We start from the raw sequence: 24,116 nt of genomic DNA, 5'->3' as shown, positions 1-24,116 counted from the left end.
CCTGATACTCAGAAAAACTCACTGAGAGAGACTCACTCACCTGCAACCTGCAGACGGACGGTTCTGATTGGCTCAGAGTCGATCTTTTTGAGTTTTGAACCACCAGTATTAACTCGACACTCGTATATTCCAGCATCGTGTCTGCTCACATTCTCCAGAGTTAAAGACACGTCTCGGTCGTTCAGATCTCTGTTCACCAGGTACACCCTGTCCTTAAAGGATGGATGCTTGTCAGGTCTGGTCCACTTTATATCATTGATGGAGGGATCAGCAACCTTACATGGCAGAATGGCATTATCTCCAGGGCGCACTACCACAATCTCATCTGAAAAACAATAATAAACTACTATTAATAATAAGAAGTCATGTCATTTCAACAGTTGTCTCCAGGTGTGTCCCTGCAGAAGGTCTCTGTAGAGTCTCACCTGATGGAAATGTTCACTGATCTGTCACAACTGCAGAGATATCACAGGACTTTATTACCACAAGGTCAACTCTTTACAAGACTGGGATGGGATTAAATGGAGCCATTCACACAGCCAATCAGAGACGAGGAAACATGTTGGCAGATTCTTTTATAGGTTGGGTGTCGGACCGATCTGTCACAATCTAACTCTATAAACATAATCAGTATAAATCTGTTTAAAATGTGATATTTACCATGTCTGCAAATTTGCTTAAAATTAATTAATTTTAATCTTGTTAATATATTATTTACATATATAGAGAACATTATTCAATATCTTTGCTGGATTAAGAATGTTGCCTCATTATTAGTCCTGCAGTAAATGAATGTTATCGTGTGTCCTTCCTGTCATCAGCTGCTGTGAGGAACAACTCAAACTAATAGAGGTTCAACATTTGAATAGAGGTAATGTCTCTCTTTAATGTCCCTGTGGTTCACAGGTTGTATCTCAGCCAGTAATGGTAGTGCAACAGAGGAAACATATACATATAATAAAGAATACCCCCCCTTCTTTTCTCTTCTGTGTCTCTGTCCCTCTGAGATTAAACACAGAAAATAAGGAACGATGAGTATCAGTAGTTTTAGCAGTAGATGGAAATATTTAGAATTTAGGGTAGGGGAGATTTAGATTATATTTAAATAAAGAGAACAGAGAGAATGAAGTCTAATTGGTGCAGGATAGATGTGATAGCTGTAGTAAGTGTTGGAACCAAACAGTGTGTTTAACCTGACTTTAAACAAAGAGCCGGTGACCTCCAAGACAACGAGAGAACAGGAGGCCTAAAAGCCGGTACACACATACCAGACGGCCGACCCTCGGCAGAAAACCCAGTTGATATGGTTAGTCGCGTCCCCGAGGTCCAAAAAACTGCCCCAGGACACATCAAAAAGAAGAGAGGAGACGAGACGCAATACCTCTTCATAACAGCAGGCGGCGCTAATCTGTAATGTTGCCCAAGAAATGACAACCGGCAGCTGATTGGACGAACACGTCACATGGGTTTGTTTTCTCCGGAAATTCAAAGCCAGACTGTCATGGCGGCCGTTCAGAATACGATCTCATATTGTACTAAAATAGTTCACTGAAACATGTTTCTGAAAACATTTTAAGCGAGAAATAGGCCATGCAGCTGCTGAATCTGTCTTCAATTCAGATCAACAAAGGTCATTTTAAAAGATTTCCATCAGATTTTGAGAGACTCTAGTCACCTCATCCCGCTCGCCATTTCCGGGTGAGTCCCGACTGCCCTGCCGCCCACCGAACATGTCAGGTCGGCCAAAAGGAACGCCGACAGCCCCCCAGACTGATGACGGCACGGGACACACTGAACAGACTTGAGTCACTGACCTCGCCAGACTGTCCCACGGCAGATAATCGGCCCCGTGTATCCTGGGCCTAACACATGGCCTCAGACAAAGGAGAGGTCTGGACGTCATTCTCAAAGCCTGGAAACTTCACACTTCCATGTGAAAAAGTTTTTAAAATGGAGAAAGCACGTTACCCCACGAGGAAGAGGAACAAAAAGGGTGGAGAGTTCCGGACGTCCCATTGGCTGAGGTTCCTTGAACGCACCAGCCGCCGTCACCAGGTGGCGGAGGAATAAAAGCCCCCATCACCCTCTTCTCACGGCTCTTCGCGGCAACTCGCTGCTGAACGAGGGCGCATCGTTCAACGTTGTTTAAGAATATCTAGTATTATTGGCTGTTTGCTGGCCGACTGAGCTGAGTGTATCTTTCGTGATACCAAAGGGGGATCCTAGTGAGACGAGTTTGTATCTACCAAATCTACAGAGAGGGAGAATCAACCCTGTTTTCAGGGAGAAGAAGGACATGACACTCTGCTTTTCCCTCTGAGTCGACTCTGAACTGCTCCACATCCACTGTCCTGTACAGAGTGGTCTCCTTAACCACTGGCCCGTGGTTAACCTCTTTATTTTGTTCATCACGGAGGACCTGCCAGACAATCTAATGGACTACACACAACAGTAAGAGGCTGCATATAGTTCTGGGCTGATGTAGAACCGGGTGTTTTTTTTTTATTAATGAGAAAATGTTATTGCTACTATTGTTTTTCCATTAATGTGGTTGGACCACCGTGTCCCAAACCAGTGCTGTGAAGAATATCTCTGATCCAGATATGGTTGAAAGTTGTTGTTAAAACTGTGAATGCTACCTCCTGCTGTGGAGAAGTAATGACTGTAGGAGTGAGACCATCATTCTGCCTGTCATCACTCAGACTACAGCGCTACGATATAACAGACGTTATACTGTAGACCTGTGTAACGGTGTGATTGTTACCGCGGAGCATCAGCTGTTAGTTGACAAAGGAGGAAGAAAATAAACCCTTCCCTCGTTAAAACCAAACTCTCAGATCCTGCTGGAGCTTGGCCTGAGCATCTGGAGGACACGAGGGAGAGGGATTATTCTCACTGACACCAGGATCAAGATGTTCAAAGTGTTTTCTTTTCAATCCTGTTTTCCCTCCTTTTCTGCCTCTCATTGTTCTAACCTCCGCACACACATTTACACACGCTCGCCATTGGGACAGCTGGCCTCGCCTGCTACCGTAGTCACGTGAGACATAACAGAGTTTCAACCACCATATCAGCTCCAAAATAGCGCTCTGAGGTGTGTCCCCTCTTTGTCTGTAATACGTGCTGAAGTCTCGCGGGGTTCCCCGATATTTCAACGTTAGGAGAAGCCATTTTGGGTCTTTGTAATAAAACTACAAACAGCCTCCAAACACACGGCTCCCGACTGCCATCCTAAATCTCTGTGGTTAGCCTGACCACACGGCCCCGCTACTCCTACTAACACACACACACACACACACACACACACACACACACACACAGAGTTTTGATGATTGAAGAATTATTTATTGGCCATCCGTATTTTTGAAGTTAAAATAAATCCTATTAGACTTTAACAAGAAGATGTTGTGTGTTTATTTGTGTATTATATTATAATAAAAGCTGGATTATACAGGTCAGTGCTTCCTTTGTTCCTTTGAAAGATACCAGATACATTTATCAAATTAATTAAGATGTGTATTTTAAAGGGAACACCACGACAACCAAGACTGTTTCACAGCTCAGTTATTGGTCCCTGGTTCCAGGGTGGTGCCTGTTTTGATTGTTTGTCAATTTGGTTGAATTGTTATGAATACACATATTCATAACTATTAATACTGATAAAACATCTTTGATAATTTGCCAATAATTTAATCTGTACCCATGGCAATTCCCAACATAAGACTTTATTCATATCTATTAATGTAGCTTCATATTTTCATTGTATTTTTCTATTGTATTTCTGATTTCACGAACATGAATTCCAAAGCACCTGTACAGCTCTGTACCTGTGCTAATGGCAATAAATATATATTCTAATATCTAATATTTATACAAGTATCTTCATCTGCCTACAGACCAAGTTACATAACTTATATATCCATCCTTACAACCTGAAGATGAATAAAACATATGAGTCAGTAAATGTGTGGATAGTGGAGCAGCTTTCATCCTCTCTGATGTTAGAAACTGCAGCTACAACCTGATACTCAGAAAAACTCACTGAGAGACTCACTCACCTGGCTCTGTAACCTGCAGACGGATGATTCTGAGGATTCTGATTGGTTCAGAGTCGATGTCTCCGTTTCCATCTTTAAAACCAACAACGGTTTTAACTCGACACTCGTATGTTCCAGTGTGGTAGATTTTCACATTCTTCAGAATTAAAGACACGTCTCCAGTTTTCGGATCTCTGTCCACCCTGCTCTTAAAGGGTTCATTCCGGTCGTCTCTGTATAAGAAGGCGTTATCTGGCTTCAGGTCCGTTCTGCTCCACTCTACAGCTCTGATGGAGGAATCATCAGTCTGACATGGCAGAGTGGCATTATCTCCAGCGTGCACTTCCACAATCGCATCTGAAAAACAATAATAAACTACTATTAATAATAAAAAAAGTCCTGTTATTTCAACAGTTGTCTCCAGGTGTGTCCCTGTAGAAGGTCTCTGTAGAGTCTCACCTGATGGAGACGTTCACTGATCTGTCACAACTGCAGAGATATCACAGGACTTTATTACCACAAGCAGGGCTCAAAATAAAAAAAAATCCCCACTGGCCCCCGGGGCCAGTAGATCAGAAACGATTGCAGCTAGCTAGCTACACTTTCAGCATAACTATAGTATATTTACAGTTTGAATTTCGTCACGGCATGTATATTACAGGTTCGCCAAGGTCTTACAAAGCTTAGCTAACACTTGTCCGATTTCAATTTAAATGCATTTTTGTGAATGTCAGAGGTCTCGTTAGGAGGAGGCTGGCTAGCTCTCATTGATGGACTCCAGCTCACCGCGGCTCTATCAATGAGACTCGCGGACAAGAAGCGTTTATTTCCCCGATTGTTTGTTTAAATAACTCAACACACATATCCATTATAAGTTTAACTGGAACCTGCGGGCTGCAGTAAGAGATTGCGGGCGTAACAAGCTCGCTGACCACACTCTCAATCACACACAGGCCATTTAGCAGGAAGGAGGGAGAACAGCGAGCTGCAGGCCCTGGAGCTCTGTTAGGGCAGCGGCGTTTGGTAGTCCAGTACCCAGAAAAGGGTGAGTTTCCGCAGGTATTGAGCACCAGGCTGCCGGCCGTGACGGAGCTCAATCGAGCTCACAGCAGGCCGGGGTCTGTGAAGGAGGACGGGCAGGGCGGCGATGTAGCAACCCAGGCAGCACCGGGCGCTGAACTCCGACACACAATCGGACAAAATTTGCAATTAGCCATCAATTTTCGTAAAAAGGCCCATATTTGATCTTTACATAGTTGATTTCTCGCATAAAAAAGGTTCAGAAGTGAATTTTGTAATGGAATAGCAGAGATCTGCGCGACCTAGATTCAGAAGACAGTTGTGTAGCCTATGTAAATGTTGGCGCGTGACCGTTCTCTTAATTCTATTTACCCACCGAACTGTCGTTATTCAACTATGACAGGGTAAAATCGGTTTTGCATTCTATCACCCCTTTAAAGCAACACTATGTAACTTTTCCCTCTTCGGTCCCCCTACAGGTTGTCTCATTGGAACTACAGCTCGCCCAGCTCTAGTTCTAATGAGACAACCTGTAGGGCAGCCATCGTCAACTGGCGGCCCGCGGGCCACATCCGGCCCGCCAAAGCTTTTAGTCTGGCCCGCAGAATAATCATGAATTCACAAAATGTAAAGAGGAAAAAATGCGTTCTGTTATTTATCATTTCAAACATTTAGAGCAAAAACCCAGCCCCCTGTATTTGCTTCTCTATTCACATGCTGGGGTTTTGTACAGCGATTCCCGAGCTCCACACACAGATGAGCCGAGATGTGTGTGCGTTAAAACACACACACCGCTGAGCCGAGACGTGTGTGCGTTAAAACACACACACACCGCTGAGCCGGGATGTGTGTGCGTTAAAACACGCAGCACCTGAATGGGAACGATACAAAGAGGGCAGATGAACTCACGCTAGTCTCGTTACTGTAAGTAGGCTACAATAAAACCTTCGTGAGTAAAAAGTCAATACTTATCAATGCTAGGGCTGTGACGGTATAGTTTTTTTCTTACCGCGGTGAAGAAGCAACGTATCACGCGGTATGGCGGTTAACCGCAACCCCCTTAAGAGAGTAGCGTAAGTTAAAGCAAGAATAGCAGGGTGCCTTAAGTGTGTGATGTCAGTGGTCGTGTGGTCGCGCAAGGAGAGCGAGCGGTAACAGAGTAGTGTACGAGTGCAGCTGTGAGGAAAAGTGAGAGGAAAAAGACATAACAAAGATGATGTAAAGTGACTTAAACATGAACAATAAAACGACAAGCTTCTCAAGACACGGTGACTTTATCTGTTGTCAATACTGCCAGTAGAGTGAATAGCGTTACCCCCGAAAAAGCATCGGCTTAAACCATACAACATATGTTGCAGTCATTTTCATTTCAGCTCAGTCTCAGAGTCTTTACTGTCTTGCTGTCATTTAAGGCCGCGTTGCCTTTTCTCCTCTCCGTTGATCTAATCCACAGAAAGCTCTATTGTCGATAAAGTTAAAAATAAAGTAATTGTTAGCGAGTGCAGACACTTCGCAGCACAGCGGTCTAGCAGCTGAGCAGACAGAGAGCAGAGAGGGCAATTCGGCACTCCGCTAACTTGTTGCTCTCACTACCAACATGAGCTGCTCTGTTTAGGCTACAAAACGTGCATGCAGGCTGACATTTAACCCTGCGGTTTTGTCAGGATTAATCTATAAACAGAAGGAAACTCCGCTAGCTGCTAGGCTAAAGTGCAATGGTAAACACTGCAGCGGTAATGTCCACCTCTGCTGGGAACAGAGAAACGTCTTTGCCTTCCCAATTGTGTATTATATTAAACGTTACCTGTAGTCGTAGTAATAATAATAATAATAATCAAATAAAAATCAATAATACAAGTTTTTTTTTCTCTCCATAACCTCTTCAAATAGGAGAGAATACAACAAAGTACACCGAGAGATACATAAACACACTGTGACGCGGTCACGATTGTATTGCAATGATTTATTCCTCCACACGTAAAATACAACTAGCACTGCAGTTACCAAATGTAAAGTTACTTTGTGCGTCGAAATTTGCGCGTTAGTGTGGCGGAATAAATCCTTGCAATAGAATCCTTGAGCGCGTCAGTGTGTTTATGCATCTCTCAGTGTTTAGTCCCTCGCGGCAGCATTATGTTGGACCGCTTACAGCCGCAACATTGGTCAACAGAAAGTGTTCGCTCCCAGGCTCACCAGGTGATCAGGTGAAGCAAACAAATATGTTATAACTTCCGCTCAAACCGCGATGAAAACGCCCACCACCTACAATACAAGTGCACAACACAATAATCAATAAATAATATGAGACCATAAACAACATACACTATGTGGCTCCTACACTGTCGATGAGGATAACTAAACAATGATTGTTGCTTTCATAATATTTAATATCACACGACATGCGTTCTGTAACCTTCGGCAGCAAAAAGTAAAAAAAAATGTAAAAAAAAATGCGGTGATGGCGGTAGTGATGTCATCATCACGGTAGTGGCACGTCACCGCCGGTATTGCGGTGATGCGGTTATCATCACAGCCCTTATCAATGCACTCACCTGTGTCGGCATAAACATGTAGAAAGCGATATTTCAATCTGCTCAGTCCACTCTTGTCCACCGCGCTGTTTTACGCAAACACAGCTCTACTCTGCAAATAACGAATTTTTACAAACAAGCTAAAACAAAAGCTGTCGGTTTGTAGTCTAACTGTTTATCTTAGTTTGCCGGGAATCTGGAAATTTGGACAAAGTCTTGTAAACCTCACTGTTGGCTGAACAAACCAAACTCTCCGCTGGAGCGGTAAATCTATGGAGGTATTATAAGACCAAAACAAATAGTGGCTACTTAATATGCACGTGAATGATGATGCTGGTTGTATTATTTTTAGGGCCGGGACTCGATTAAAAAAATTAATCTAATTAATTACAGGCTTTGTAATTAATTAATCGAAATTAATCGCATTTTAATCGCATAAATATTTGACCTGAGAACAGTGAGAAGTAATTTTTTCACATGGATTTTTAGTATACCATTGAATGACTAAATACATAAGCTTAAGCAACAAAATAGTTTATTTTTGTTCAACCAAGTCCAGCAGACCAGTGCAATTTTTGCCATTAAGTGTAGCAATAGCATATTTAGAAATATAGTACATTTCAAAAATTCAGGTAGCCTATAGGTAGGTAGACCTTCTTTAGTAAAACACAATACTTTCAAGTCCATTCAGACTAGTTACCCTGGTCCTTAAACCAGTCATCTGGTGGAGTGTAGGTTGGGTGCGGATCCTTGTAGAGCCCTGCACGGGCCAAAAACTCCAGCCCTAACCCGGCCCGACCCTAGACCAACATCAATCACTTTTAAGCTCTCTCTGACGCGCGCGCTCTTTGATGCGCTCTCTCTCTCTCTCTGACGCGCGCTCTCTGATGCGCGCTGTCTCTCCTACACACGCAAACACACACACGTCACACCTTCTCCCTAAACAACATGAAATCAAGAAGAGGGACAACTTTTCCTGCTACAGATTCCCCACCGTGGTCAGAAAGAACGGGGGAGATACTTTGTTTCTGTCACTATGACTCTAGAGTCGCTACTCGCTCCGATCGCCGGCACTCTCTCACTTCTCCCTCTACCACACACTCCCCACACACACACACACACACACACACACACACACTCCCCCCACACACACACACATGCGGCTCGACGCACACACCAGCGCACAAGTATAAACATCAGGCCACTTACATAGGCTACGGCGAGAGCTCTGCGTGGCGCCTCCGCACAACTGTAAAACGGACTTAAGATGGGCACAATGAGGAGAGAAGCTAAAATAAGCCAGAGTCCGAGCCGAGCCCGATCTGTAAAAAGAAAAACGGCCCGAGCACGGCCCGAATGGGCTTAGCCTGTCGGGCCCCACGGGCTTGCAGGGCTCTAGATCCTTGTACTCGGAGTCGGGCTAACGTCCATGCTAGCTGCTAAATGGCTCGATGTGCTGTGGTGATGTGTGAATTCCTTGTTGCATAGCTTGCACACAACCATGCTCTCTTATCGACGCTTCGATCCGTTCGTTTTTTATGACAAAATGTCCCATCCGCGGGGCCAACCAAAGCGGTCTCGTCAGCTTCTTCGTTCATGTTCACCCTGGTTTGTTGTTGTCTTAGTTGGTGCGCCAGTATAATCGGTCCGCCGAAATTCATCCAGTGAGAAATGTCCCGCGGTGCAAAAATAAGTGTGATTAAAATGCATAAAAAAATAATTTTTTTGTGTAATTAATTAACGCATTAAAGTCTGTAATTAATTAATCTTAATTAACGCGTTAAAGTCCCGGCCCTAATTATTTTGCAACCTGACAAGCACTGTTTCTTTCTGCAAGCATTTTCCACCAATCAGGACGCTGCTTACTACAATAATGTTTCCATAATCGCAGACTTTAACCATCACTCCTCAGTGAACTGCCTCCTAGTCTGAGATCATTTTCTAGTTAAAGAGCCAGTTATCATTATGGAGTTTCCATGTTTTTTAGGAGTTTGCTCACACTAATACATCTAAAAAAATATAGCATTAATTCAGTAAGAAAGTGAAAATTGCGAACAAAAATAGGCGTATTAGGTTTAAATTAATTTTATTTTCTTTATTTGAAAGTCCGGCCCCCAGAGTGTCTGCGTAGAAAAATTCTTGCCCTTGGAAAAATCTAGTTGATGACCCCTGCTGTAGGGGGACCGAAGTGGGAAAAGTTACATAGTGTTGCTTTAATTAAATCTTACTAAAACTAAATATGATTTTACCCAGGAAAGAAACTAGGACTAAATATAAAATAAGATTACTGAAGGTTTACTGCAGATGTTCTAGGAGATGATGGGTATGTTTAAACTATTAGAGATTCATCATATTCTTTATTCAGGACACACACAAATGGTCCATAGCACAATACAAAAACATAGCAAAATACAAACAGATACAAGATAAAACACATACAATAAGAAATGTCTACAACAGTCAAAATTCCACAATACACAAAAAAGTGTTCAGATATTAGCATATAGATTAAAACGCCAGTGGTTCCACAATCTTGAAGTGAACCTAACTGCACTCAATGCAGGGTTCACTAGTGTTGCAATGATGCTGTTGTATGACTCTGTTAGTCTACACATACATCTGTACATGAGATTCCTGAGTACAGCAGGACAGGTGAATACATTGACACTTACAAACATTTGGCTTGCACTGCTCCATGGGGCATTTTAAGCAGCAGCCGCATGCCATCATTATATGCCACATTGAGTTTCTGCATACTGTTTTTTTATACCGCCCGCCACAAAATGGGCCGAGTATAATGGAGTACAAAAAGCTTTAAATAAAAACGCTGGTCTTCACAGACAGTGAACACATGCTAAATTTACGGATTCAGCATATTAGCTTGTGCATACAACATACAATACTGTCTATGAATGTCCCTATCATCAGACAGGTCATCAGTTATATAGTGCCCTAAGTATTTGACCTCAACACACATTCTTTAGCACAGTACCAGAGAGAGAGAAATCAGGAAATGACAATTTATCGTTCGTCCCTGCTTCTAACAATCATTATATTACTCTTCGTGAATTGAACTTAATATCAAAGTCTGAGCCATATTGGGAGCAGACCCTTAGTAGCTGCTGAAGGCCAGCACTATATGGACAGAGAATGACCAAGTCTGCCTTGCATCAGGTGGTTTACAATGGTGTCCCCAACCATACAACCTGTTCCACAATTGTTTAGCAACTTTGATAGATCATCCATATAAATATTAAAAGAAAAAAGGAGACAAAATGCTTCCCTGCCTAACTCCATTGTTTACATTAAATGGGGCAGACATAGAGTTACCCATTTCACATACATTGACGGCTGAGCATACCAAAAAGCCAAGATTCTCACCAAATATTTGGGAGTCCCTCTGCTGTGCAATTTGTAAAATAACTTCTCATGATTCACACGATCAAAGGCTTTAGAGGCATCAATAAAACACATAAAAATTGTGGAGTTATGCCTGTTATACAAATCTAAAACCTCCTTTAAGGCAAAAATACACATATCCGTGCCATGTTTAGGTTTAAAACCAAACTGGTTGTCAGAGGTCAGGACAGACCGTTCCAGCCTATTCAGTATAGTCCTCTCCAAGACCTTGGATAAAATACTGGCCAAAGCTATAGGCCTGTAATTATCCAAGATTAAATACAGAAAATAAGGAATGATGAATATCAGTAGTTGTAGTAGTAGATGGGAATATTTAGAATTTAAGGTAAGGGAGTTTTTTATAAAATTTAAATAAACACAACAGAGAGTATGAAGTCTAATTGGTGCAGGATATAAGTGATAGCTGTAGTAAGTGTTGGAACCAAACAGTGTGTTTAACCTGACTTTAAACAAAGAGCCGGTGACCTCCAACACAAAGAGAGAACAGGAGGCCTAACACATGTTCTCAGACAAAGGAGAGGCCTGGACGTCATTCTCAAAGCCTGGAAACTAAGCACTTCCATGTGAAAAAGATTTCAAAATGGAAAATGTTCCTTGAACGCACCAGCCGCCGCCACCAGGTGGCGGAGGAATAAAAGCCCCCATCACCCACTTCTCACGGCTCTTCGAAGCAACTCGTTGGTGAATAAGGGCGCATCGTTGAAAAATTGTTCAAGAATAACTAGTATTATTTGCTGTTCGCTGGCCGACTGAGCTGAGTGTATCTTTCATGATACCAAAGAGGGATCCTAGTGAGACGAGTTTGTATCTCACCAAATCTACAGAGAGGGTAAATCAACCCTGTTTTCAGGGAAAAGAAGGACATCACACTCTGCTTTTCCCTCTGAGTCGACTCTGAACTGCTCCACATCCACTGCCCTGTACGGAGTGGTTTCCTTAACCACTGGCCCGTGGTTAACTTGTTTATTTTGTTCATCACGGAGGACCTGCCGGACAATCTAATGGACTACACACAACAGTAAGAGGCTTTTATACAGTACAGGCCAAAAGTTTGGACACACTTTCTCATTCAATGCGTTTCCTTTTTATTTTCATGACTATTTATTGTAATGATCCATTGAGGCATCACCAAACTATGAATGAACACATATGGAATTATGTACTTAACAAAAAAGTGTGAAATAACTGAAAACATGTCTTATATTTTAGATTCTTCAAAGTAGCCACCCTTTGCTTTTTTTATTAATAAGGGAAAAACTTCCACTAATTAACCCTGACAAAGCACACCTGTGAAGGTAAAACCATTTCAGGTGACTACCTCATGAAGCTCATTGAGAGAACAACAAGCGTTGGCAGAGTTATCAAAAAAAGATGTTTTCAGTTATTTCACACTTTTTTGTTAAGTACATAATTCCATATGTGTTCATTCATAGTTTTGATGCCTTCAGTGAGAATCTACAATGTAAATAGTCATGAAAATAAAGAAACACATTGAATGAGAAGGTGTGTCCAAACTTTTGGCCTGTACTGTAGTTCTGGCCAGATGTAGAACCAGGTGTTTTTTTTTTTTATTATTATTAATGAGTAAATGTTATTGCTACTATTGTTTTGCCATTAATGTGGTCGGAGCGCCGTGTCCCAAACCACTGCTGTGAAGAATATCTCTGATCCAGATATGGTAATGACTGTAGGAGTGAGACCATCATTCTGCCTGTCGTCACCCAGACTACAGCGCTACGATATAACAGACGTTATACCGGAGACCTGTGTAACTGTGAACTGCGTGATTATGTTACCGCGGAGCATCAGCTGTTAGTTCACAAAGGAGGAAGAAAATAAACTCTTCCCTCGTTAAAACCAAACTCTCAGATCCTGCTGGAGCTTGGCCTGATCATCTGGAGGAAACCAGGGAGAGGGATTATTCTCACTGACACCAGGATCAAGATGTTCAAGTGTTTTCTTTATAATCCCGTTTTCTGTCTCTCATTGTTCTAACCTCCACACACACATTTACACATGCACACCATTGGGACAGCTGGCCTCGCCTGCTACCGTAGTCATGCGAGACGTAACAGAGTTTTGACCGCCATATCAGCTCCAAAATAGCGCTCCGAGATGTGTCCCCGCTTTGTCTGTAATATGTGTTGAAGTCTTGCGGGGTTTCCTGATATTTCATTGTTAGGAGAAGCCATTTTGGGTCTTTGTACTAAAACTACCAACATCTTCCAAACACACGGCTACCGACCGCCATCCTGAATCTCGCCTGGTTAGCCTTACCATACTACTCCTACCCCCCCCCCCTTTCCTCCTCCTATAACACAATAACACACACACACACACACACACACACACACACACACACACACACACACACACACACACACACACGGTTGCTGCTTGTTTGCTAGAACTGTAACAAGTCGATAGAGTTTTGATGATTGAAGAATTATTGACTGACCATCAGTATTTTTGAAGGTAAAATAAATCCTATTAGACTAACATGAAGATGTGTTGTTATTTGTGTATTGTAATAAAGCTGATTATACAGGTCAGTGCTTCCTTTGTTCCCTTGAAAGATACCAGATCCATTTATCAAATTAATTAAGATGTGTATTTTAAAGAGAACACCACCTATGAGATCACAGTTTTGATTGTTTGTCAATTTGGTAAAGTTATTAATACACATTCATAACTTTATTAATACTGATAAAACATCTTTGATAATTTGTCAATAATTTAATCTGTACCCATACCAATTCCCAACATAAGACTTCATTCATATCTATTTATGTAGCTTTATATTTTCATTGTATTCTTCTATTGAATTTCTGATTCAACGCACAAGAATTCCAGCACCTGTCTGGCTCTGTATCTGGGCTAATGGCAATATATACAGTACAGGCCAAAAGTTTGGACACACTTTCTCATTCAATGCGTTTCCTTTTAATTTTCATGACTATTTACATTGTAGATTCTCACTGAAGGCATCAAAACTATGAATGAAGAATATGCTAGTGAAATAACTGAATACATGTCTTAATTTTAGATTCTTCAAGTAGTCCACCCTTTTGCTTTTTATTAATAAGGAAATAATTCCACTAATTAACCTCTGACAAAGCACACCTGTGAAGGTAAAACCATTTCAGGTGACTACCTCATGAAGCTCATTGAGAGAACACCAAGGGTTTGCAGAGTTATCAAAAAACAAAGGGTGGCTACTTTGAAGAATCTAAAATATAAGACATGTTTTCAGTTATTTCACACTTTTTTGTTAAGTACATAATTCCATATGTGTTCATTCATAGTTTTGATGCCTTCAGTGAGAATCTACGATGTAAATAGTCATGAAAATAAAAAGGAAACACATTGAATGAGAAGGTGTGTCCAAACTTTTGGCCTGTACTGTATTTTCAAAATATAGCCTACATTCATGATTTCCATGATTTTGTCTCAAAGCGTTCCTTAATCAAATCTGTTCAATCAAATCAAATTTGGTTTTGAAAAATGTATGTTGTTTAATATCTAATATCTGATGTTGATAAAAGCATCTTCATCAGCCCACAGGCCAAGTTACATAACTTATATATCCATCCTTACAACCGGAAGATGAATAACTCATATGAGTCAGTAAATGTGTGATAGAGGAGCAGTCTTCATCCTCTCTGATGTTAGAAACTGCAGCTGCAACCTGATACTCAGAAAAACTCACTGAGAGAGACTCACTCACCTGGAACCTGCAGACTGATGATTCCGACTTTTTCAGAGTCAAGGGTTTTAACTCGACACTCGTATCTTCCAGCGTCGTGTCTGCTGACATTCTTCAGAGTTAATGACACGTCTCCGTCCTTCCTATGTATGCCCATCATCTCCACCCTGCCCTTAAAGAATGGATGCTGCTGGTTGTATGGATCCAAGATTTCATCTCTGTATAAGAAGACACACTGCCCTAGGTCAGGTTTGCTCCACATTACAAAACTGATGGAGGAATCAGCAGCCCGACATTGCAGAAGGGCATCATCTCCAGGGCGCACTACCTCAATCAGGTCTGGAAAAAAACAATAATAAAGTACTATTAATATTAGAAAGTCATGTTATTTCAACAGTTGTCTCCAGGTGTGTCCCTGCAGAAGGTCTCTGTAGAGTCTCACCTGATGGAGACGTTCACTGATCCGTCACAACTGCAGAGATATCACAGGAAATCAAAAGACCAAACTTTGGTCCAATAAAAAGAGGTGGTCTCGGTCCTGATCGTCATGGTCCGGGTCGTTTATAGTGTGAAAGCATTTTTTTGATGGTTCGGACTTTTGGACCAAATAAGAAGCTCTGGCAGGTTCTCCCCTCTTCCACCCGAAACTCCTTTAAGACCCCCTCCTCACCCCTTTCCCCACTCCACCATACATCACCGTTTATTATCAAGTGGTAGTAGTCGTCAGGGTGGTCAGTGTGGCAGGCAGAGTCAGGAGAGCAGGTCGGGCAGGAGCAGGCAGAGCGTCGGGCAGGTAGGTCAGGTGCAAGAGTATAGCGCAGTCAGTAGGAGAGAGTAGCAGTCAGTAGGAGAGAGTAGCAGTCAGTAGAGGAGAGAGTAGCAGTCAGTAGGAGAGAGCAGCAGTCAGTAGAGGAGAGAGTAGCAGTCAGTAGGAGAGAGCAGCAGTCAGTACGAGAGAGCAGCAGTCAGTACGAGAGAGCAGCAGTCAGTAGGAGAGAGCAGCAGTCAGTAGGAGAGAGTAGCAGTCAGTAGGAGAGAGTAGCAGTCAGTAGAGGAGAGAGTAGCAGTCAGTAGGAGAGAGCAGCAGTCAGTAGAGGAGAGAGTAGCAGTCAGTAGGGGAGAGCCAAACCAAAACTTACCGGATCAAATGTATACAATGTAACAAAAACATGAACTTTGGTCCAGACCTGGGTTCAGACTTTCATGTGTGAAAACGCCCTTACTGCATATTTTGTAAGAGATGATGGTTATGTTTAAACTATTAGAGATTGAATACAGAAAATAAGGAATGATGAGTATCAGTAGTTGTAGTAGTAGTTGGGAATATTTATAATTTAAGGTAAGGGAGTTTTTTATAAAATTTAAATGAAGACAACTGAGAGTATGAAGTCTAATTGGTGCAGGATAGAAGTGATAGCTGTAGTAAATGTTACAACCAAACGTTGGCCCTCATTTATGAAACGTGCGTACGACCTAAAACAGACGTAGGACGGGCATACGCCGATTCCTACGCAAAGCTCGGCATTTATCAATTTGAACGTGAGCGTAGGCTGCAATAAAATCTCACGTCTGGTCTGGGGGGGGGACCCTATACACGGCAGAAAAAGTCTGCAACATTGTTTTAGCCTGTTGGGTCCTGCATCTCGCAGGAAAACACGCTGCCATAAATGTAGTGATGGCGCCAGATGACCCGATGCCAAGAGAGAAGTCTCCAGAACAGCCCCAACTGGGGGCTATACCAAGGAGACAGGATATTATTCCTCGCTTTTAAAAGGTAGCCTATACGGTTATGTTTGGCAATGATATTCAATACAGGAAACATGACGATGTACAACATTTGAATTTATTCTTCAAGTTTTTGTTTCTCTTTCAAGTAAACGATTTATTTCTGTCATTGACCGAGTTATTTCGGCTTGTTGTTCCAGCTCCTCTGCTGTCAGGAGACAGGGTCGGGGTGGTGGTCCATGGGGGGGGCGGAGGACACGCACTCTCCCTCAGTTGTTGCCTCGTTCTGACTCATGAAAAAAGCACGAGTAAAATAAGACACTTCATAAACTCTGCTACTGTGTGTTTATTTAAATATAAGTACACCTACATGTAGGCCTAAGAGATTGCAATATAAGCCTGTATATTACTATTAGGACTATAGAAAATGTGTCAATGATGTATAAATTAAATAAACTTCAGCTGGAGTCTGATTTACCACGGCAACACTGTTGACCGCATCAGTGATCTCTTTTCATCCCGCATTCTTTCTTCAGCCTTTAATACCAGTTTTCAGGCTGCCAAATAGTACACACGTTAGTGCAAATGAACCGGAGATATCAGGGTTTCAATCTCCACCTCTGAAAAGTGGCGCTTCTCAGGCGGATTACGTCTCGCCATGTTTTAAATTGTAGGGGCGAGGCCTCAAAACCGAGAATATATTGGGGGGTGATATTTAAATGACGATCGTTTACAGCCGCTGCATTTATCAATGTACGACCGTTCTTACACTCCGATTGGTGTGATACGAACGTTTCATGAATCACACGTGAAGCCTGAAGTAAGATTCACACTTCCATTTGAAAAAGTTTTCAAAATGGAGAAAGCACATTACCCCACGAGGAAGAGGGACAAAATGGCGGCGAGTTCCCGACGTCCCATTGGCTGAGGTTCTTTGAACACACCAGCCGCCGCCACCAGCTGGCGGAGGAATAAAAGCCCCCATCACCCACTTCTCACGGCTCTTCGAGGCAACTCGTTGCTGAATGAGGGCGCATCGTTAAACGTTGTTTAAGAATATCTAGGATTATTGGCTGTTTGCTGGCCGACTGAGCTGAGTGTATCTTTCGTGATACCAAAAGGGGATCCTAGTGAGATGAGTTTGTATCTCACCAAATCTTCAGAGAGGGTAAATCAACCCTGTTTTCAGGGAAAAGAAGGACATCACACTCTGCTTTTCCCTCTGAGTTGACTCTGAACTGCTCCACATCCACTGTCCTGTACAGAGTGGTTTCCTTAACCACTGGCCCGTGGTTAACCCCTTTATTTTCTTCATGGCGGAGGAACTGCCGGACAATCTAATGGACTACATACAACAGTAAGAGGCTTTATATAGATCTGGGCTGATGTAAAACCAGGTGTTTTTAAAATCGGCTGAAATTTCATGCTTTTGGGTCTAAACGACATACCCAAATTAAAAGTGGTACAGCTCCCATATACTCTGACTCTCTGGGGTGTGCCTGACATCATTGGAAAGGACACACTCTAAATTTGTTGTTACAAGTGTCAGGATGATTCTAGGCCTTACTGACACAGAGTTACAGAGGCTAGAATGGAGGTTTTTTATTTCCGTCCAAGTCATACATCTGTAAAATGATTAAAATAAAATACTGTAAACACATCTGGTGATATACAGATACACCCAGGTCATAGCAACATGTCTCAGCTTACTATAGAACAAGAAGCCAGAAGACAAAAGACTCAAAAATGGATTTTATATGAATGTTTTTCTACAGAAATGTCTGTTTTTTCTTATTTGGCCAAAGAAAAAATCCAATAAAGTACATAATAAAACACTTTTCAAATACACAAACACCCCACATCAATCACACACATATATGAAATAACTATATACATAAAAATATAGAAATAAGTCATTACAATTTGCACTGGGTGAGAGATCCTCATAGGAGGCCCAGTTTTTGCTTTGACACAGCCCTTGTCAACACAGGGTTAAAGTTTCAGGGTCATATTAGGTATCAATCTTCTTGTCTCCTCATTGGCTAAAAAAGTAGACGGGACTTGTAGCATTTAAATGTAACTGGTCCTGGGAAAAGTCGATCGAGCGCACGTGGGGGCTGACAAGGTGACTGATCCATGTCGCATTTCATTGGCCATATCTCAGGCAAACCTGAACGGATTGGCTCACGAGGTATGCAATGAAAGCTAGGAAACTAACCATTACAGTGACGCCCGCCTTGAGCATGTAGCAACCTGTAGAGAGAAGCGAGACGCGATTGAAGTGCGGAAATGGAATACTGCTTCGTGTTTTTTCGTTACGATTCGGCCATTGTGAGGCGAACACATCGTTTTGGAATATGACTGCTTGGATATTACATTTCCTTGGACTCTTGGGGATTTATGAAAATCAAGTTTTGGGCAAAATACCACTTTGTTGCTGAAAGGACAAGGAAAAAAGGTATGCACGCACTCTCTGCTCTATACACCAGCGGCGCAGTTTACGGCTGAATTGTTTCATTTTCTGTTACTTTGTAATAGCTGTGTGGGCTTAAATTAATCAGTAGAGACTAAGCTTTCAATTGGTGTGGGGCATGGCTGTAGATTTTGAAGATGTAATGCTTTAAAGTTAAAAAAACGCGAATGAGTGGAAGTTGTTGTTAAAACTGTGAATGCTACCTCCCGCCACGGAGCATCAGCTGTTAGTTGACAAAGGAGGAAGAAAATAAACCGTTCCCTCGTTAAAACCAAACTCTCAGATCCTGCTGGAGCTTGGCCTGAGCATCTGGAGGAAACCAGGGAGAGGGATTATTCTCACTGACACCAGGACCAAGATGTTCTAGTGTTTTCTTTATAATCCTGTTTTCTGTCTCACACTGTTCTAACCTCCACACACACACACACACACACACACACACACACACACACACACACACACACACACACACACACACACACACACACACACACACACACACACACACACACACACACACACACACACACACACTTGCTGCTTTGTTTGCTAGAACTGTAACAAGTCAATAGAGTTTTGATGATTGAAGAATTATTTATTGACCATCAGTATTTTTGAAGTTAAAATAAATCCTATTAGACTTTAACAAGAAGATGTTGTATGGTTATTTGTGTATTGTAATAAAGCTGATTATACAGGTCAGTGCTTCCTTTGTTCCTTTGAATTATACCAGATCCATTTATCTAATGAATTAAGATGTATATTTTAAAAGGTAACACCACCTATAAGACTCAGTTATTGGTCCCTGGTTGCAGGGTGGTGCCTGTTTTGATTGTTTGTCAATTTGGTAAAGTTATGAATACACATATTCATAACTTTATTAATACTGATAAAACATCTTTGACAATTTGCCTATATTTGAATCCGTACCCATGCCAATTCCCAAAATAAGACTTTATTCATATCTATTTATGTAGCTTATGTTTTCATTGTATTTTTCTATAGGATTTCTGATTCCACGAACATGAATTCCAAAGCACCTGTACAGCTCTGTACCTGTGCTAATGGTAATAAATATCTATTCTAATATCTGATATTTATAAAAGTATCTTCATCTGCCTACAGACCAAGTTAGATAACTTATATATCCATCCTTACAACCTGAATATAATAAAACATATGAGTCAGTAAATGTGTGATAGTGGAGCAGCCTTCATCCTCTCTGATGTTAGAAACTGCAGCTACAACCTGATACTCAGAAAAACTCACTGAGAGAGACTCACTCACCTGCAACCTGCAGATGGATGATTGTGATGGTTCTGATTGGGTCAAAGTAACCGGTTCTAACTCGACACTCGTATGTTCCGTCGTCGTGTATGTTCACATTCTTCAGAATTAAAGACACGTCTCTGTCCTTCAGATCTCTGTCCACCAGCTCCACCCTGTCCTTAAAGGATGGATGCTGGTGGGTTGGATCCAAGTGTCCATCAATATTTAAGAGGATGATATCTGGATCCAGGTCAGCTCTGCTCCACTCTACAACACTGATGGAGGAATCAGCAGCCTGACATGGCAGAATGACATCATCTCCAGGGTGCACTGTTACCACAATCAGATCTGAAAAACAATAATAAACTACTATTAATAATAAGAAGTCATGTTATTTCAACAGTTGTCTCCAGGTGTGTCCCTGCAGAAGGTCTCTGTAGAGTCTCACCTGATGGAGACGTTCACTGATCTGTCTCAACTGCAGAGATATCACAGGACTTTATTACCACAAGGTCAACTCTTTAGAAGACTGGGATGGGATTAAATGGAGCCGTTCAGGCAGCCAATCAGAGACGAGGAAACATGTTGGCAGATTATTTTATAGATAGGAGTCGGACCAATGTGTAACAATCTGACTCTATATAAATATATCAGTAGGAATCTGTTTCTAATGGGACATTTTACCATGTCTGCCAATGTGCTTAAAATGAATTAATTTGAATCTCTTTAAGATATCATATACATATAAAGAGAAAATAAAATACAAATAGCCAAACGCGGCTCCCGACCGCCATCGGGTATCTCGCGGCCCCGCTACTCCTACCCCCCCTTTCCTCCTCCTATCACACACACACACACACACACACACACACACACACACACACACACACCAGCTTGCTCCTTTGTTTGCTAGAACTGTAACAAGTCGATAGAGTTTTGATGATTGAAGAATTATTGATTGGCCATCAGTATTTTTGAAGTTAAAATAAATCCTATTAGACTTTAACAAGAAGATGTTGTGTGGTTACTTGTCTATTGTATTGTAATAAAAGCTTCATTTGTTCCCTTGAAAGATACCAGATCCATTTATCAAATTAATTAAGATGTGTATTTTAAAGGGAACACCACCTATAAGACTGTTTCACAGCTCAGTTATTGGTCCCTGGTTCCAGGGTGGTGCCCAGTTTTGATTGTTTGTCAATTTGGTAAAGTTATGAATACACATAATCATATCTTTATTACTAGTGATAAAACATCTTTGATAACTGGCCAATAATTGAATCTGTACCCATACCAATTCCCCCCATAAGACTCTATTCATATCTATTAATGTAGCTTCATATTTTCATTGTGTTCTTCTATTATAATATTATTATTTATTTATTTAACGCACAATAATTCCAAAGCACCTTTATGGCTCTGTACCTGTGCTAATAAATATCTATTTTCATACCTGATGTTGATAAAAGTATCTTCATCAGACCCCAGGCCAAGATAGTTTTCTTTTCTTAGAACCTGAAGCTGATTAAACATATGAGTCAGTAAATGTGTGATAGAGGAGCAGTCTTCATCCTCTCTGATGTTAGAAACTGCAGCTACAACCTGATACTCAGAAACACTCACTGAGAGAGACTCACTCACCTGGCTCTGTAACCTGCAGACGGATGAATCTGATTGGGTCAGAGGTGGAGTCATCATTGCCTTCTGAACCAGCTACTGTAACCCGACACTCGTATGTTCCAGCATCGTGTCTGTTCACATTCTTCAGAATTAAAGACACGTCTCCGTCCTCCATATATCCGTTCACCAGGTCCACCCTGTCCTTAAAGGATGGATGCTGCTGGATTGTATACAAGTTTCCATCGTAGTATAAGAGGATGGTATCTGGCTCCAGGTCAGGTCTGGTCCACTCTACAGCTCTGATGGAGGAATCAGCAGCCTGAAATGGCAGAATGACATCATCTCCAGGATGCACTGTTACCTCAATCAGGTCTGAAAAACAATAACAAACAATTATTAATAATAAAAACAGTTCTGCATTGTTTCTCCTAGAGGGAAGAGAATGGTTGAGAAAAAACAAACAGCAGAGTTCCAAACAGATCTACAGAAAGAAAAAGTGTTGAATATTTACAACACATGAGAAAACAGTCAGGTGTTAAGAGCTCTGAGAGTTGTCAGATGAACTGAACGGCCGATCCTTCATCATCATCATCAGCAGCAGGCGCTCCTGATCTTATGTTACATATTTTATATATTAGGACACCACCCACTGCAACAAGAGCTACAAGAAGCAGAACACCTGCTGCCAGTCCACCGTATCAGCCTACAGGAGAGGAGTTTCTAACAAGAGAACCTGAAGCTGATTAAACATATGAGTCAGTAAATGTGTGATAGAGGAGCAGTCTTCATCCTCTCTGATGTTAGAAACTGCAGCTACAACCTGATACTCAGAAAAACTCACTGAGAGAGACTCACTCACCTGCTGGCTCTCTAACCTGCAGACGGATGATTGTGATTGTTTCCCTGGGGAGGACGGTAGTATTAGTCCTCATTGAACCACGTGATGTTACTCGACACTTGTATGTTCCTTGGTCAGTTGTGCTAACATTCTTCAGAATTAAAGACATGTTTCCTTTTTTCAGATCTTTGTCCACCAGCTGCACCTTGTCCTCCTTATATTTAGGATGCTGGTAGGTTGTAACTGACCCTTCAACTCTGTATGAGAGGATGGACTCTGGCTTCAAGTCAGCTCTGCTCCACTCTACAGCACAGATGGAGGGATCTTCATCCTGACATGGTAGAATGACATCATCTCCAGGGTGCACTGTTACCTTAATCAGGTCTGAAAAACAATAACAAACAATTATTAATAATAAAAAGTCCTGTTATTTACAGTTCTGCATTGTTTCTCCTAGAGGGAAGAGATTGGTTGAGAAAAAACAAATAGCAGAGTTCTACACACATCTACAGAAAGAAAAAGTGTTGAATATTTACAACACATGAGAAAACAGTCAGGTGTAAAGAGCTCTGGGAGTTGTCAGATGAACTGAACGGCCGATCCTTTATCATCATCATCATCATCATCATCATCATCATCAGCAGCAGGTGCTCCTGATCTTATGTTACATATTTTATATATCAGGACACCACCCACTGCAACAAGAGCTACAAGAAGCAGAACTACAGCTACAACCTGATACTCAGAAAAACTCTCTGAGAGAGACTCACTCACTTTGCTCTCTAACCTTCAGATGGATGATTCTGATTGGCTCAGAGGGGAGGAAGGGAATATTTTTCCATCTTGAACCACGTGATGTTACTCGACACTCGTATGTTCCTTGGTCATTAGGGATAACATTCCACAGAACTAAAGACATGTTTCCTTTCTTCAGATCTCTGTCCACCAGCTGCACCTTGTCCTCCTTATAGTCAGGATGAGGGTAGCTTGGAACCGACCATTTATCTCTGTATGAGAGGATGGTATCTGGCTTCAGGTCAGCTCTGCTCCACTCTACAGCACTAATGGAGGAATCATCAGCCTGACATCGCAGAATGGCCTTCTCTCCACGGAGCCTTGGTACCACCATCACAACTGAAAAACAATAACAAACAATTATTAATAATAAAAAGTCCTGTTATTTCAACAGTTCTGCATTGTTTCTCCTAGAGGGAAGAGATTGGTTGGGGAAAAAACAAATAGCCAGATGAACTGAACAGCCGATGCTTTACCATCAGCAGACTGACCTGTTCTCTTTATATCACGTCCTGGTCTTTTACTCTTCCAGACACCAACCACTGCAGCAACAACAGCTACAGGAAGTAATAATAATAATAGAACTGTCAGTCCAACGATGAGGCCTACAGGAGAACCTGAAGATAAAAAAAAAACATGAGTCAGGAATTAATTCTCACAATGTCAACAGTTTCTAAGACTG

At 41.7% G+C, this 24,116-nt stretch overlaps 2 protein-coding genes across 7 annotated transcripts in view; one reads left to right on the top strand and one right to left on the bottom strand.

The window, feature by feature from the left end:
• The window catches only part of LOC120572607 (low affinity immunoglobulin gamma Fc region receptor II-like), a 243,189-nt gene that overhangs the window by 36,143 nt on the left and 182,930 nt on the right, over positions 1-24,116 (top strand). The gene's annotated exons all lie outside the window — the stretch shown is intronic.
• The window catches only part of LOC120572744 (hemicentin-1-like), a 96,757-nt gene that overhangs the window by 4,844 nt on the left and 67,797 nt on the right, over positions 1-24,116 (bottom strand). The window contains exons 4-11 of one of the 6 annotated variants that reach the window (XM_039822149.1): positions 23,926-24,051; positions 23,414-23,773; positions 22,661-23,023; positions 21,823-22,173; positions 20,200-20,529; positions 14,736-15,053; positions 4,059-4,394; positions 41-328 (exon numbers count right to left, since the gene is read on the bottom strand). In XM_039822149.1, coding sequence (XP_039678083.1) covers positions 41-328; positions 4,059-4,394; positions 14,736-15,053; positions 20,200-20,529; positions 21,823-22,173; positions 22,661-23,023; positions 23,414-23,773; positions 23,926-24,051 — 2,472 coding nt within the window. The remainder of the gene's footprint in view (positions 1-40; positions 329-4,058; positions 4,395-14,735; positions 15,054-20,199; positions 20,530-21,822; positions 22,174-22,660; positions 23,024-23,413; positions 23,774-23,925; positions 24,052-24,116) is intronic. The other 5 variants (XM_039822150.1, XM_039822151.1, XM_039822152.1 and 2 more) reach the window with 5 other exon arrangements.

The sequence above is a fragment of the Perca fluviatilis genome, chromosome 14 (genome assembly GCF_010015445.1).
Source record: "Perca fluviatilis chromosome 14, GENO_Pfluv_1.0, whole genome shotgun sequence".
Taxonomy (NCBI): Eukaryota; Metazoa; Chordata; class Actinopteri; order Perciformes; family Percidae; genus Perca; species Perca fluviatilis.
The sequence above is the reverse complement of the archived record's forward strand: the minus strand, read 5'-3'. Positions and strand labels throughout refer to the sequence as shown.